This window comes from Lipomyces japonicus (genome assembly GCF_038497905.1).
Source record: "Lipomyces japonicus strain CBS 7319 unplaced genomic scaffold V1514scaffold_12, whole genome shotgun sequence".
Lineage (NCBI taxonomy): Eukaryota > Fungi > Ascomycota > Lipomycetes > Lipomycetales > Lipomycetaceae > Lipomyces > Lipomyces japonicus.
This window is the reverse complement of record NW_027117824.1, coordinates 199052-214241: the sequence shown is the minus strand read 5'-3', so window position 1 is coordinate 214241 and position 15190 is coordinate 199052. Positions and strand designations below refer to the sequence as shown.

At 40.7% G+C, this 15190-nt stretch overlaps 6 protein-coding genes across 6 annotated transcripts; 4 read left to right on the top strand and 2 right to left on the bottom strand.

Moving 5' to 3' along the window:
- Positions 1 to 416: 416 nt before the first annotated feature.
- V1514DRAFT_278687 (P-loop containing nucleoside triphosphate hydrolase protein) lies at positions 417 to 2774 on the top strand (the record flags this gene model as incomplete). The annotated part of the gene is made up of 2 exons (XM_066924993.1): positions 417 to 1945; positions 2018 to 2774. The coding sequence occupies 2 exons, from the start codon at positions 417 to 419 to the stop codon at positions 2772 to 2774; spliced, it is 2286 nt and encodes a 761-aa protein (XP_066784280.1).
- On the bottom strand, positions 2768 to 6509 carry V1514DRAFT_351443 (armadillo-type protein). Its single transcript, XM_066929454.1, has 6 exons — positions 5932 to 6509; positions 5789 to 5880; positions 5518 to 5730; positions 4280 to 5452; positions 3091 to 4227; positions 2768 to 3016 (listed from the first exon to the last, which is right to left on the bottom strand). Exons 1-6 carry the CDS (start codon positions 6401 to 6403, stop codon positions 2888 to 2890), a joined length of 3216 nt encoding a protein of 1071 aa, XP_066784279.1. The 5' UTR covers positions 6404 to 6509; the 3' UTR covers positions 2768 to 2887.
- Positions 6510 to 6607: 98 nt separating this feature from the next.
- Positions 6608 to 7688, top strand: V1514DRAFT_366941 (DNA-binding protein). Its single transcript, XM_066929848.1, has 4 exons — positions 6608 to 6855; positions 6920 to 7035; positions 7099 to 7258; positions 7317 to 7688. Exons 1-4 carry the CDS (start codon positions 6625 to 6627, stop codon positions 7491 to 7493), a joined length of 684 nt encoding a protein of 227 aa, XP_066784278.1. The 5' UTR covers positions 6608 to 6624; the 3' UTR covers positions 7494 to 7688.
- V1514DRAFT_328505 (mitochondrial carrier domain-containing protein) lies at positions 7332 to 9625 on the bottom strand. The gene is made up of 5 exons (XM_066927182.1): positions 9360 to 9625; positions 9178 to 9251; positions 8899 to 9091; positions 8256 to 8829; positions 7332 to 8166 (listed from the first exon to the last, which is right to left on the bottom strand). The coding sequence occupies exons 1-5, from the start codon at positions 9496 to 9498 to the stop codon at positions 7647 to 7649; spliced, it is 1500 nt and encodes a 499-aa protein (XP_066784277.1). The 5' UTR covers positions 9499 to 9625; the 3' UTR covers positions 7332 to 7646.
- Positions 9626 to 10672: 1047 nt separating this feature from the next.
- Positions 10673 to 12200, top strand: V1514DRAFT_341945 (uncharacterized protein; the record flags this gene model as incomplete). The annotated part of the gene is made up of 3 exons (XM_066929079.1): positions 10673 to 10748; positions 10826 to 11247; positions 11313 to 12200. The coding sequence occupies 3 exons, from the start codon at positions 10673 to 10675 to the stop codon at positions 12198 to 12200; spliced, it is 1386 nt and encodes a 461-aa protein (XP_066784276.1).
- Positions 12201 to 12494: 294 nt separating this feature from the next.
- V1514DRAFT_328494 (P-loop containing nucleoside triphosphate hydrolase protein) lies at positions 12495 to 15176 on the top strand. The gene is made up of 2 exons (XM_066927181.1): positions 12495 to 14143; positions 14198 to 15176. Exons 1-2 carry the CDS (start codon positions 12698 to 12700, stop codon positions 15113 to 15115), a joined length of 2364 nt encoding a protein of 787 aa, XP_066784275.1. The 5' UTR covers positions 12495 to 12697; the 3' UTR covers positions 15116 to 15176.
- Positions 15177 to 15190: the final 14 nt, after the last annotated feature.

Sequence of the window (15190 nt, the reverse complement as noted above, 5' to 3'; positions counted from 1 at the left end):
CTTCATCTTGCCCGTCATCGAATCGCCTTAAGCGCCCAAATGTCTTCTGCGGTCCGATCCTCACGGCCAGGTAGATTTTAATTTTATATGCTTGTGTATTTTTATTTAAAATAATTGGAACTAATATCTTAACTGAAAAAAAAAAGCCCGAGCTGCTTCGGCCAAGAGAACCAGGCTGAATTTAGAGGACGACGATGGCGAAAGTATCGATGACTTCTCTGACGAGTACATGAGCCAGGAATCGGCTGCTACCGAAGACGAGGACGACGAATATACTGGTGCCCCAAGTATTGCTTTTTCTATTTGTCAATGCAGATTTCGTAGAAAACACTTGCTAACGCTGGCTGGTTATAGTTCCTTCCATAAAGATGAAAATAAAACCACCGCCACCACAACGACTCGTTCCCAAGACTTCCATGAGTATAGCGGCACATGAAGGCAAAGCACACGAGTTTGTATCTTCGTCAATTGACAGCGTGTCAAAAGTATTTGGCAAGTCAGATTTTTCCTTCCTGACGTTAAAACCGGATCACCAATCTCGACCGCTGTGGATCAACCCAATCGATGGCCGGATCATTTTGGAGAGCTATTCACCACTGGCAGAGCAAGCTCAGGATTTTTTGGTCACAATTGCAGAACCAGTCAGTCGACCGTCACATGTGCATGAATACAAGCTCACGCCGTACTCACTCTACGCCGCCGTTTCTGTCGGTCTTGAAACAAATGATATCATCTCAGTGTTGAACCGATTGTCTAAAGTGCCGGTTCCGAAAAATATTGTTGAATTTATTACTAGCTGTACCGTATCTTACGGAAAAGTTAAACTTGTTTTAAAGCACAACCGGTATTTTGTTGAAAGTCCTCAAGCTGATACCTTGCAGATGTTGCTAAACGACAAGGAAATTGGACCTCTGAGGATCGAGGGTGATGATTATAATAATAACTCGACTACCATTGTCGAAGGACTTGTCAGAGAGAAAGCTCCCACAATGGGTGAACTGCAGATACCGGGAACGAAAAAACTAGACCTTCCTGCCACAGGGCAACAACAGCAACAAGTTGAGGATTTGTTTACGTCAGTAGTTGGGCTTGATCGTGATGACGATGAGGATATGGATGCGGTTCATTCGTTTGAAATTGTGCCCAGTTCAGTCGAAGCTGTCAAAAAGAGATGCCAGGACATTGATTTCCCCGTGTTGGAGGAGTATGACTTCAGAAATGACGCGAGAAATCCAAATCTTGAAATTGACTTAAAGCCATCAACTCAAATTCGACCCTATCAGGAAAAATCCCTTAGCAAAATGTTTGGAAATGGTCGTGCCAGATCTGGCATTATTGTCTTGCCCTGTGGTGCAGGCAAGACCCTTGTCGGAATTACCGCTGCATGTACTATCAAGAAGAGTGTGATTGTTCTGTGCACGTCTTCAGTTTCGGTCATGCAATGGCGTCAGCAATTTTTGCAATGGTGTACTATCCAGCCAGAAAACATTGCTGTATTCACATCCGAAAACAAGGAGAAGTTTCGCACAGAAGCTGGCTTGGTCGTGTCAACTTACTCCATGGTTGCCAACACTCGAAACCGATCGTACGATTCTCAAAAAATGATGGATTTTTTGACATCTCGTGAATGGGGGTTTGTTATCTTGGATGAAGTGCACGTCGTGCCGGCAGCTATGTTTAGACGCGTGGTTACCACGATTGCTGCACATGCCAAATTGGGACTCACGGCCACGCTGGTTCGTGAAGATGACAAGATTGATGACTTGAATTTTTTAATTGGTCCCAAATTATATGAAGCAAATTGGATGGACCTGGCCCAGAAAGGCCATATTGCCAACGTTCAATGCGCTGAAGTTTGGTGTCCTATGACCAGTGAGTTTTATAACGAGTATCTCAAGGAAACCCCAAGAAGAAGACGACTTTTGTACATTATGAATCCGAAAAAGTATGATAAGAAAAAATAAGATATTTTATGGTTTGTTGTGCTAACTTTTTTTTTTTTTTTTTTTTTTTTTAGATTTCAAGCATGTCAGTTTTTAATTGACTATCATGAAAAACGGGGTGATAAAATCATTGTATTTTCAGATAACGTTTTCGCCTTACAGGCATACGCTCAGAAATTGCGCAAGTTTTTCATTTACGGCGGCACGCCACAGGCTGAACGGATGAACATCTTGCAAAACTTTCAGTTAAACCCAGAGGTCAACACGATTTTTTTATCTAAAGTTGGAGATACCAGTATTGACTTGCCAGAAGCAACGTGTTTGATTCAAATCTCGTCTCATTATGGATCCCGACGACAAGAAGCTCAACGACTTGGTCGCATTTTACGAGCCAAGCGACGAAATGATGAAGGATTTAATGCTTTTTTTTATAGCTTGGTATCCAAGGATACTCAAGAGATGTATTATTCAACAAAACGTCAAGCTTTTTTGGTCGATCAAGGTTATGCGTTTAAAGTGATTACTCATTTGCAAGGCATGGAGAACCTGCCAGATTTGGCTTACGCCACGGTGGCGGAACGACGGGAGTTATTGCAATCAGTATTGTTGCAAAACGAGGACGCGGCCGGCATCGAACGAGGTGACGATGCAGATAACTTTGTCGGCAGAAACAGCGGGTTTGTCAAGAAAAAGGCAAAACGCACGACCGGATCGCTTTCGTCATTGGCTGGTGGTGACGACATGGCGTATGTGGAGTACAACCGGACCAAGAAAGCTGACAAGACCCGGAATGCGCTCATCAAGAAGCTATATTACAACAAAAAAAAGTAGACGCACACACAAATATATATATCTATGCATACATAAATGGAAGGTAATTATGTATACAATTGAAATTTCCTTGAAAATATACTATACATGCAACGTGCAAATTTAAATAAAGTTCATTCAAGCCGTGGCGCCCAATTTTGTAAAACCTGTTTTTCAACTGCGGTTAAATATTTCAAATAGATTGATTGAATTTGTTCCCTTTCATTGGCGTAAATGTTTTTAAAGAAGTTAACCAGGATTTGCTAAAAAATCAAAAAAAAAAAAAAAAAAAAAATTAGCACATCAAATAATAAAACCGAAAAAATATTCAACTCACGTTCGTTTCCTCATCACCTCCCTTTTCGCCAAAAAAATTTGATGCCTCGTCTTCATCTTCATCATCATACTCGTCATCATCATCATCTTGTTCATCATCTTCATTTGCCCATTTATCCTTGCCACCGTTATCAAAACTTTCCGTCCTCGCAAGTTTTTTCAATTCTGACATTGTCATGCCAAAATCAGCCGGATTGAACACGTCCTCCCAATCTTCATTTTCGCCACCACCGCCAACTTCATTACCAATATCACTCTTATTGCCATCGTTATCATCAATCATTGTTGCTGCTGACGCGGCAATCGCGCTGCCTTCTTCAACAATGCTCTTGCGATGCTGCCATGCAGTCCGATTCGGTCCCGCCGAATCCGGAATGTTTTTCAAATCATCAACAAAAAGTTTAACAATTTTCACGTTTGCTGGTATGGACGTGTATTTTAACGGTTGATTGCGTGCTCGCGACCGGGTCTTGATCACGTTAGAATTATCAATAATCAAGTCTCCGTCCACAATGGTTTCCTCAATTCGAGCGTCATGCAAAAGATAGAGCTTGGCCAGTGCAAGCGCGTTTAACCGAATTTCTTTAAACCCTCTAAACACGCCAAAGTTTGCTAGCCATGCTTTTAATACGACGCTAAGACCAGTGCCAGTGCTCAAATTAATCTCGCTCAAAAAATTAACCACACCTTGAGCATCGATCGAAACCATGTGAGCAAAGACCAAGATGAGGTTTTGAACAAACGTTGGATTTTGCGCGGTCACGAGTCGCTGTGCTGTGGCCATCAAAAGTTGTCCCAAAAGGTCGCCCAAATCACGGCCATACTTGTCAACGACCTCGGTCACGACTTCGCCAATGCAAATCGCAGATGATTCCTCAACTTCGGGGTTAAGTAGTCGAGCAACAATGTTTAACACGATTTCTAATCCGGACTTGTCATCATCACTTCGGAAGGCTAATAACTGATCCGGATCGTGCTGGATCACGTGAGCCATGAACTCGGAACCGTATTGCAAAAATTGGTTGTCTTCCGATTGTAATAAAAGATGTGCCACTTTTGGAAAGACGAAATCCACAAGACCTCTGGGAAGAGGTCTAGGAGCATGATCAACAAGAATCGACAATAAATTCACAATCAACTAAAAAAAAATTGTTAATATTAAAAAAAATGTTGTTTCTAAAATTTCTTACAGAGGAATTAGGAATATTTTCCAAAGCTGAAGTGCCAAGTCCTTGCATTAAGGGCGGAATTGCGGTCTCGCAAAATGCTTGATAATGTTCTGGCTTGGTATGCTCTGATAAATATTCAAACGCTTCGAAAGTATCACTTGTGAGTTGAATATTAGACGCATCTATCGCCGCGGCAGTAAACAATAATTCAATAACTCGTGAGCTAGAAACAATGGCCAAGTCAGGGCTTATCTTCACGGCCCAATCTAACGCATCAACCAATAACGATGGAGTCTCATCTGAGGCACTTGATATTATAGAAGCCACTGCTTCAACTATTGCCATTTGTGTAACCTTTGAATGCTTTCTTGGAGACACTGCCAAAAATCGTTGAAGCGATAACAGCGCGCAACATCGAACAATAAAGCTTGAATCCGAAGACGCAGATTGCAATGCTGAATCAAACAGATTATCAAAAACTCCAATCGGCACCAAAAAATCTTTCAAGTTTCGCGCGATAGTGCCTCCAAATATAAAAGATCGTGCCCTCAAAAATTCGTTACCACTTGACACTCCAGATGAAATTATTTGAAAAAGGCTTTCCAGAGTCGCATTTTGTCCAAATTGTCGACCATAGTTGCGATCTTGAACAAGTACGGACTCTAATAAAAATAAAACGCTCTCTAAAAGCCTCCAACGATCTGTTCCGACAAGACTGAGCAACTTTTCCTTCAAAGAATCAATCAATGAATCCAACAAATGCTCGCCAAGTTCAAGCACAAAATCAGACGATGAACTACGACAGGTATATTTTGAAGACAATGAAAGTTCTTCAGTCACAAACGAGTTCCCGTCCTCTTTCCAATCATCTTCATCTTCAGTAGAAATCTGAGCAAGGAAAGTTGTAATTTCAACAAGCTTGCGCATGTTGTCACTAGAATCTTTGAAAAACAACTTGATTTGGTGCTTCGGAATGATTAATCGCAAAAATTCAAGCTCCTCTGTTACGAGCAACTTGACAAACCCTGGTTCACCTTCCGGATCGGCAAGACCGTCATCCGAATCTAGATTTAAAAATACGGAACCATAAATTTCAGAGCTCTTTGGAAAATCGGCCCATACTGATGGGAATAGTCGTTGATATATAGCCGATTGAGATTCCGTTGGAAACGTGTTTTCCAATTGCTCCATTGCCTTGTACACATGTTAACACTCTCCGTTCTATTTTTTTCAAGGTTACATGTTTATACGCCACTCACCTTAACACTATGGTATTTTAATAAAACAAGACCATTTGTTCTATTTTCCTCTGTATATTCAAGTTTCAAAAACTCTGAAAATACTGTTGACCATGAGTCAATAGCGTGGGCAATAAATGCATTCAAGTCCGTCTTATCTGCTTCGACCTGATTGAAAAAATTTAACGCAAACCGAACAGCCTCGACTGTACTGGCTTTTGTGATAAACCCAATCTGTACTGTTAGTTAACCCAGCAATGACAATAGCAAAACCAAATTAGATTGAATTTACCTTTTCAGAGGTGGCGATATTGTAAAGTGCGTCAAATACTGATGTCGCAATCGACGCAAATTGTTCCAACGTAAATCCATCATCCAGTAATTCTGATTTTGAATTAGAATACTAAAAACAATAAAGTAAATTTTACCATGTACCTTTTAGAATAATGACTGCTCCTTCAATATTATCTTCAATTTCACTCTGAAGAAGCGACATCACGTGATCGAACAAATCTGGCCATTCATCAGGAAAATCAGCACTTGATATTTTTGAAATTATATTCGCTGCCAAAGATCGAAGCTTCCTCTCTGGTAATAACAAAATTTGAAACAAGGACGACCGAATAAACGATTTCGTAGACTGTTGTAACGGGTTTCCCTTGAACGCGTCGAATTGAATACTCCAAGTGGTTGAAATGGTTAATTTTAAAATAACCAAGGCTGATTGCTTGACCGAAAGATCATTTTCATGATTAATAGTAACACGGATCAAGGATTTAGACAGCTCATCGCCATTGCTTTGTTGTAAACTGGCAATGCGAGCTTCCGCATTGGTTCTGGCATCTTGCTCTGATGATTGTGTCGCTATTAACAGCTCAAGAACATGATGATCGTCTTGATTACTCATGTTCTCTGCGTCTGATATTTGCCCATATAATATACTAATAAATACAAAAGGTGTTAAGTAAACTCGTTCGATGCCTTTTTTTATTCACTTTGTTTATTGAATCGTTAGGGAATGCATGATTTATGTTTTGCGTAGTAGTTTGTTAATAACGCGACACGTTTATGTAATTATATTCGCCCTTATTTTTCAAATATTTTCAAAATGATAATCTCAAATAGATTATGGCAACAAAAAAGACGCCAGTTGCTTGGACATTTTCGGAATTACTTGCACTGTATGCTGATTTTCTCATAGTCAGTGTGCATACAATACTGCATGAGCGAAACGTGTATCCTCGTGAATCATTCTCGCTGGCTCGAAAGTATAACTACCCAGTTCGGCAATCCAGGCACCCTCAGGTATGCGATTGGATAAGAAAATCAATATCCGCATGCATGGAATATTTGAAAAAGGTTAGAAAGAAAAAAAAAAGCATTATTTTTTACAACCAAAGCATATTGACCCGGGTGACCAAAGGGCGACGTTGCTAAAATCTCAGTGGTAATCCTGTCGTTGTCAAACGTTCCTCTGGAACGGTTCGTGTTTGACGTCACGTCGTTCCCAAAGGTGCCGATACGTGATCATGATCTCGAGTAAGACTGGTATAACAGAATTTATCCAAAAAAAAAAAAATGCTTAATTTAACGATTAAATAGAATCGAGAATCTTATTCTCAGCACGGAAGATATTGAAGAGCAATTCAGAACTTGTGTCATGAAATTGAATTACGTGTCGTCGACACTGGGGAAACTTCCAGATGATTGTTCGTTTACGATTACAATTGAGTTAACAGAAGACGCCACGGCTCCGGTGGAGGTGAGTAAATAAAATAAAATTAGATTCCACAAGGTTGGAAATTTCTAACGTCGTGCAGCATGATTCACCATGGGTTCCGGCAGATGATCAACCCATCGGTTCAAACGAACAATCAAGTTCAAACCGTGTCGGAATACCTCCAAAAATAAAACCTCTTCGAAATGTCTTAATGGGTCCTTTGAGTTTTGATATCTGGATTGAAGAGTCAAAGGCCAAGGAGAAACTTACCCAGTGATAAACTAATATAAACAAACATTTTATTATTTTTGATACCAAACCGTTATGACATGATGACATGCAAAAAAAAAAATGAATATTTTAATTAAGCTTACAATCACTGCATGATTTTTTTAACCACCCAAACATATCCAAGCTTTTTGTGACAAATTCATTCAAGTCCCATAAGCGACTTGCAATTTTCGTAGATGACATAACTAATACTAACTGCAGGCGCAACTTTTGCCAGATTCGGTACCAACCCTCGGAATAAACCCTTAACGCCTTCATGCTTAATGGTCTTGTGAAGAACATCGTACCAACCGGTGTATGTTTGCGGATGAGCTGCCGTGCCTTGCGCTTGAAGCCGAGTTCGTACCAAGTTAACCGGATAAACTGCTGTGGCGCCGATGCTGCCACTGATGGCACCCATGCTGAGCACAAGCATGTTTCCAATCTTAACCTCGCTTTCGTCAATTTTGGATTGTAATGCCTTGGCCTTGATATAACCTTGCTTCATGACCGTAAACGTACCCATATCAAGCGCGGCATATGGAAAAATGCCACCGATCCCAAGTAGCAACCCTCTATAATAAGTGCTCAGGCCTCCGTCCTTCCACATTTGAATAGCGGTCTTCCTTAATAATGCTCTTCCTCTTAATGAACTGTACTCAACCTCGCATTGAATTCGACTAATTCGAAGCATGTCAGTAAAAAGAAAATACACACACACGCACACACGCAATTTCGAAAAATCTCATGATTAAAAAGGGAATCTTACAATTTTAAGGTGTCGACCGGGTATACTGATAATTGAGAAATCACGCCGCCAATTCCTCCAGCGAGGAATGATGAAACAGAAGACATTTCGTTAACAGTAGTACCTTCCAGTTGAGCCAAAAACTTCTTTGCAGCCTCAAACGATCCAAACTTTATGGCAGACTCGGGCAAGACTTTCAACACATTTAGGCCATTGCCAACAAAAAAACTCTTCGCACCGCCGCTTCGCCAAATAGTTTTTATTGCGTCCCATAATGGACTTGAAAATTTTTTAACCGTGACATTTACCGCACTCGAACTCGCACTCTTTGCCACATCTTTTGAAATTTCTCCGGTTTGGGCAATTAAAAAAACCTTGAGCCTGTCAAACGGTGCGGTCGCGGTTCTCGAAACCACCCCTGCAGCACCACCAGCAATGAAATAACCAATCCCAGTAAGCGTATCGTCACTGATTAAAACATCTCCTTCAGAATTTAATGGAAACGATTTGAGAAAAAACCTGTAAGCAGCTTTAATTGTTATATTATCGACAGGCAAAAACAGTAAGAAATATCTCCAGTCATCGAAAGAGATTGCTATTTATTTAGAAAAAAAAAAGAAAAAAAAATTAGTTGTGCAGGGTTATGATGCAGTTAAACACGTACTGCCGTCATTATCTTTATCCATCGTTTGAAAAAATTGTTTCAACTTTTCGTTCGAGACTGTCAGGCCAGAAATTTCCAAAGCATGTGCCACCTCTGCCTTATCTAATCTGCCATTGTGATCTTTATCAATGATATTAAACATTTCTCGAAGACGTGCTTCCGTCGTAACCACAAATTCTCTAAATTCATCAAACTATAGTTTCAAATAGGTTTGTTTTAGAAATGCAAAATAAAATAAAAGCGAGTCGGGTTTAAACAAAAGCAGCAAGATTCACTCACTTGTATGACGCCATCTCCATTTTTATCCACCAAGGATACGACTTGAGAAACTATACCGTCCGCATTTTCAAGAGCTATTCAATTTTTTTTTTTTTTTCAATTAGCCTTTTCTTAAATACATAACTTGAACACATCTGCCCCTTCTGCTTCCTGTCTGCTCTGTCGACAACGTGCTAACTTACGATGACCGATCTTATGAAAGCCTTCTTTTAGTGAATCCTTGTCGAGATATCCAACATTTTTGGTATCCAATGAGTGAAATAATTTCCGCACCCGGTCTTCTCTTATTTTTTCACTATCTCCCAGTTTCCTATCACTCATTTTTTATTTTAATTTTTTTTTGGCCGTAGTCTGAGTCGTTTCGATCTCCTCTACTAAATCAGGTACGTTAATGAGGCCTAAAGTCAACGCATTCCACAACTTTTTCCCTTTCTGATTTATTTGCTAAGCCCAGTATTTGTTTTCTAATGATATCAATTGGCGTTTTGGGGGGGGGGGAAGATGAAAATACAATAGAACAGTAGATGGTATATTCGTGGTTCTCGGGTCGGTATCGATAAACCACGAAAGCGCCCTTACCCTGACATATTTTAGATATATTGTAGGAGACGAAGTGCATATTAAATATTCATTAAAACTACATGTCTACATGGTGCGTATAAATATACGTAGATATATATATATCTATCTTTATATATCTATCTATCTTTATATATCTATCTATCTTTATATATCTATCTATCTTTATATATCGCACCAACATCAATAATTTGAAAATTGTGACAAGTCTGTTTTTAAACATGAGTGCATGCAACTAACTATTACGTGTACCCAATCTGGCTATAATTACTTGTGTTTGCGTTCGCATGCTTTGGTATAAGCTTCTTGCCACATATGGGACATAATCCATGGCTTGTTGCCTGATGGCAAATCGCCAGCGTTTGTTTGCGTGACCAGGTCCGATTCGTTGCCGGTAACTTAAAATAATTTGATCAAGCGGTCCCGGTTCAAATGCCCAGAACAACAGACTATAAATAAACATTTACGAAATGGTACGGTAGACGTGCGTACGTTCGGACAGGCGACATATGGTGGTCACTTGGATACCAAATGTGACGACGCGGCCCCTGAAATTCCACACGCGGGCGAAGGTAAACAAACAACAATTGAGTTTAATTGCCAACACAAACAAATGTTGTATTAACTTCCGTTTCCAACAAAGGTCCACCGGGCAATCAGTAATTGCCTATAACTTATATCGCATCTCAAATAAGCTATAGTAGTACATACTTGCGTCCTGTCACATTTATCAACATTCAGCTTCTGCGGCGGTGTCCGACTTTTTTTTTGCCACTAGTTCGTTATCCTTATAATAATTCTAGCCCACCCGACGCGGACTTATCTTTATCTGCCTTGCCTTTCACGATACAGCATAAAAACTATCAATTCCTTGCACCTAATTCCTTCTCATTTTCTTACATGAAGGCGTTACAGCATGCCAGTTACTAGATCTGCATCTGTCAGGGGTTTAAACGGAACTGCTGTTGTTCCATCGTTGGTTGAGACGAAAAGTACATGCCACCCGTTCAGTTTATCTTAAATCTTTTTTTTTTTTTAAAGAAAAAAAATTTTAACTTGTTACTTGCAGAAGGACCGTCGAAACGAACAAAGACAAGCACTAGTTCTCGCAATGCTTTGGTTGAAAACCATTCAATTGGTAATACGCCATCCAGTTCGGCATTCGCAACCGGCCCCACAAACAAGTTGTCACCTAACCTGCAACCAACCAGGCCATCTCCTATCGATAAAATTGCGCATGCCAAGGTCCAAAAAGGCACGCCAATAAGAAGTTTTACTAATGACGATGATCAATATGACAGTGATGATTCGTTTGAAAAATCCATTATATGGTCGGCCAAAAAGGCAAGGAAGCAAGAAAACTTGTCTGCCTCCACGACTGATATTCACAATACTGGCACAAAGACAAGGATTACTTATTCGCCAGTATTGGCTACAATACTTCAAGATGGGATTTCCAACGAATCTCCAAAAAGAACTCAACCACTTTCGGTTAGTACTACTTTTATCTATTTTTTTCTTTTTTTTTTTTTTTTTTTTCTAATTGCGCCATGTAGAGTCAGAAAAATAAAAATAAGCTTAATCCATCAGCGAGTTCAAACTCGCTTCGTCGCACAGCACTAGCAAAACCCACGACCACGAATTCGCCAGGTCTAAGCCGCTCGGCAAGCGTGAGAGGTCTTTTCTCCAGTCGTCAAAACAGCAGCACCGTGTCCCGAACCGAAACCAATTCGCCAACACCATTATCATCATCATCACCGTCACAGGCAACCACGTTCGAAAAAAAAATCGTTTCCGCCGTGACGAACGTGTTGCTGCGCAAGTCAAGTGTTAAATCTCAAAAGCAAGCAACCGTGCCGGCACCGTTTAAATTTGCCACGGACGCCCGGTCGGTGCGCAAGCGGTCAACGACCGGCAACGAAATCCCGGCTTCGGCGGATGTTACGAATAACCCGCCTGCGTCTGTCACGCGACCGACGTTGCAAAAGAAGCGAAGCGCACTGTTTGAACGGGAAAAAGTGGTCAAAAAATCGCTTAGCAATTTGAGTCTTCGAAGTCAATATTCAGTCAAGAACGAAAATGCGAGTTCCAGAACCATGACTCCGGTACAGTCTTCCCAACAAGGTGCTCACCTCAGAAGCGTGCAACCTGTGAAAGAATCGCAAGCTTCTAGCAACAAGCAATCGTCATTATTGCTACCAAAAGCTTCCGCGAGTACGCTGGATAAACCCGATCGAACGTCTCCAAATCAAAGCAGGCAGTACAATGTCACCAAGAACACGTCATCACTGTCGTCCGGCATGCATGGCTTACAAATTAAACCCCAGTCATCACATGCAAACCTGAACGAACACAAGCAACAATTAGAATCCCTCCGAGAGGCAGCATCAGAGCAAGGTCGTCGTGCGGTTGAATTATGGGCTACGCGTCAACGGAAATTGTAGGCCGCTGACAAATGTTGGAAGAAGAAAAAAAAAAGATTAAATCAGACGACGAGTTTGTATTTGATCTGAACATTATGTATTTTAAAAGTGTTTAATTGTTATGGAATAGATGTAATTAATATTTAATCATACTACTAGTATTTATTTTATGCATGAATTTACGACGTAACTTTTTTTGGTGGTTGGGAGAAACCCCTGAAAATTCAAAAATTTATTGAAATCACTCGGCATCAACTAAATTTTTTTTCTCCAATCATAAGGGTTCTAATATTCAACCAAAAATGTCACTACCTGCCAAAGCAGGCAAACGAAAGCTTCAAAAACCAAATGGCAATAATAATAATATCAAGCGACAAAAGAATAAGCCGCAACAGAAAACCTCGCAGGCAAGCTCACACTCGAATTTGAACAACAACGACGATGACGAGTTTGTGGACGTGAACAAGTTGGAATGGCAACAAGTTAAACTTCCAGATCGCGTGGGTGATCTTGAAGGCATGCTCGGCTTTGAAGAAATCGAAGGTATCGATGTCGAATATCAAGACGTGGCCGGCAGCATTGGTGGTGAACGGTTAGTCAAGTTTAAGAAATCCAAAACCGTAAAACCTGGTGCCAAAAAATCAGCATCGGCCGTAAAGCCAAAATCAAATGTTAAAGCACCTAAAACAATTAAGAAAAAACCAGGCAAGGTTGTTTCTGGGGAAATTATTGATCAATTAGAGATAGAACAAGATGACAACGAAGAAGAAGACGATGATGAAAATGATGAACTTGAAGGCGGACAAAATGATCACAAGGACAATGATGAAAAATCAGATCAACATCAAGCAGTGGCAAATACGGAATCCAAAAAATCATTAAAATTATTGGCAAAGCGAAAAGAAAGATTAGAAAAAGTTGAAACCCGCAAGAAAGCACGATTGCAAAAATTAAAAGATTACAAAAAAGCCAAAAAGGAAGCCGCCGCGGTTGCCAGGCAAAACGTAAACACGTTTTCCGCACTCGCACCTGAAGAAGCCGAGGTTGAATTACCGGAATGGACTAACGTCGTGTCACTTTCGGACGCATTGCTACGAGGTTTAAAAGATTTGGCATTTGACAGGCCAACTGATATTCAAAGACAGACCATCCCGTTAATCACGTCTGGTCGTGATGTCGTGGGAAAGGCATCAACAGGATCGGGCAAAACTTTGGCATTCGGTCTCGCCATTCTCGACCGCATCTTGTCATCTTTTAAAGATCCAATCTCACAACGAAACTCGTTAACGTTTGCGTCAGCGCCTGCTCCGACGGCATTGATCTTTGCCCCTACTCGTGAATTGGTGCAACAAATCTGTGATCATGTTACTGCGGTTTCGAAATATACTACGGCTAACATTGTTTCCATCACGGGTGGGCTTGCTATTCAAAAGCAGCGCAGGGTTTTGGGTTACTTCCCAGACATTATCGTGGCCACGCCTGGCCGCATGCATGAGTTGTTAACTTCAGATACCGAGGGATTGATTAAGTGGATATCCAAAGTCGAAATCCTTGTTTTAGATGAAGCAGACAGGTTATTACAAGAAGGCCATTTTAAAGAATTAGATGAAATTCTTGATCTTATCGGCCAAAACAATGACGATGACGAGGATTTGGACGAAACCACCAACGCAGTCGAAACGCAAAACACGCACCGGCCTCGTCAAACCTTGGTATTTTCAGCCACGTTTGAAAAAGATCTTACCAAAAAATTACAAACCAAGCAATCGTCGGCCGGCAGTGGCGGCAAGAAGAAGCAACCGTTTGTGAGCAACACGATTGAAGGCAAAAAAGATACGATGGAATACCTTTTGCAAAAATTAAATTTTCGTGACGAAGCACCTGAATTCGTTGACGTTAACCCTGAAGAGACCATTAAGCGAGACGTCTTGGAAGGTGTGATCATGTGTGATCACATGGAGAAGGTACAAGTGCATCAGCCAATCTTTCAAAAACATATGAAAGCTAATGATTTTTAGGACGTTTATCTTTATTATTTTTTGCTAAAGTATCCAGGCCGAACGGTAGTGTTTGTCAACAATATTGATGCAGTCAAGCGTATTGCCAAATTTTTGCAAGAACTTGGACTGCCAGCCCAGGCATTCCATTCACACATGATCCAAAAGCAACGGTTGCGAACGATCGAACGGTTTAAATCGATCGATAAATCAATCCTGATCTCAACTGATGTTGCTGCTCGTGGTCTTGATATTCCTCACGTGCAACACGTGCTGCATTATCACTTGCCTCGATCGGCTGACATGTATGTGCACCGGTCGGGCAGGACCGCCAGAGGAAACGAGAAGGGAGTTGCCATGATTTTGTGTGGCTTTAATGAAACCCAGCAATTACGAAAGATGGTGATCACGTTGGGAAAAGAGACTAAAGATTTTAGAGTGTTTGACGTTGAGAAAAAAGTGATTGCGCAATTGAGCAAAAGGGTGTCACTGGCGACGGATATTAGCCAATTGGAAATCAAGATTGCAGGTCAGGGAATAACGTCATCAAAAGAATTGCAAAAGAAAGAGGAAAACAAAAGGAAAGAATCTGAATTGTTAAAGCAAGCAGCTGAAGATTTGGGACTTGATGATTCCGAAATCGAAGGTCTTCAATCTGATGATGATGATGCTAAAGACGCAATCCAGGTTCGATCGTTTCAAGCCAAGCAGAAAGAACAAGACAGGTATGAATTACAATTTTTGCGCAAAAATTTAAAATCACTCTTGTTGCAACCAATTATGACGTCTGCCATGGCATCTCGAAATTATATCACCAGTGGCGTGGTTAACTTGGCACAGCAATTAGTCGATGGCACAGGTCATGAAACATTTTTGGGAGAGGTTAAGAGTACCGCGTTAGAAGATGTTCAAAAGAGCAAGCCAAAAACGGGAAAGTAGTAGGAAAAAACAAAGCGGTGAATAAATTATCTATCCTAAAAAAAAATTCCATTGCAAAGACCCAAGATAAACCGT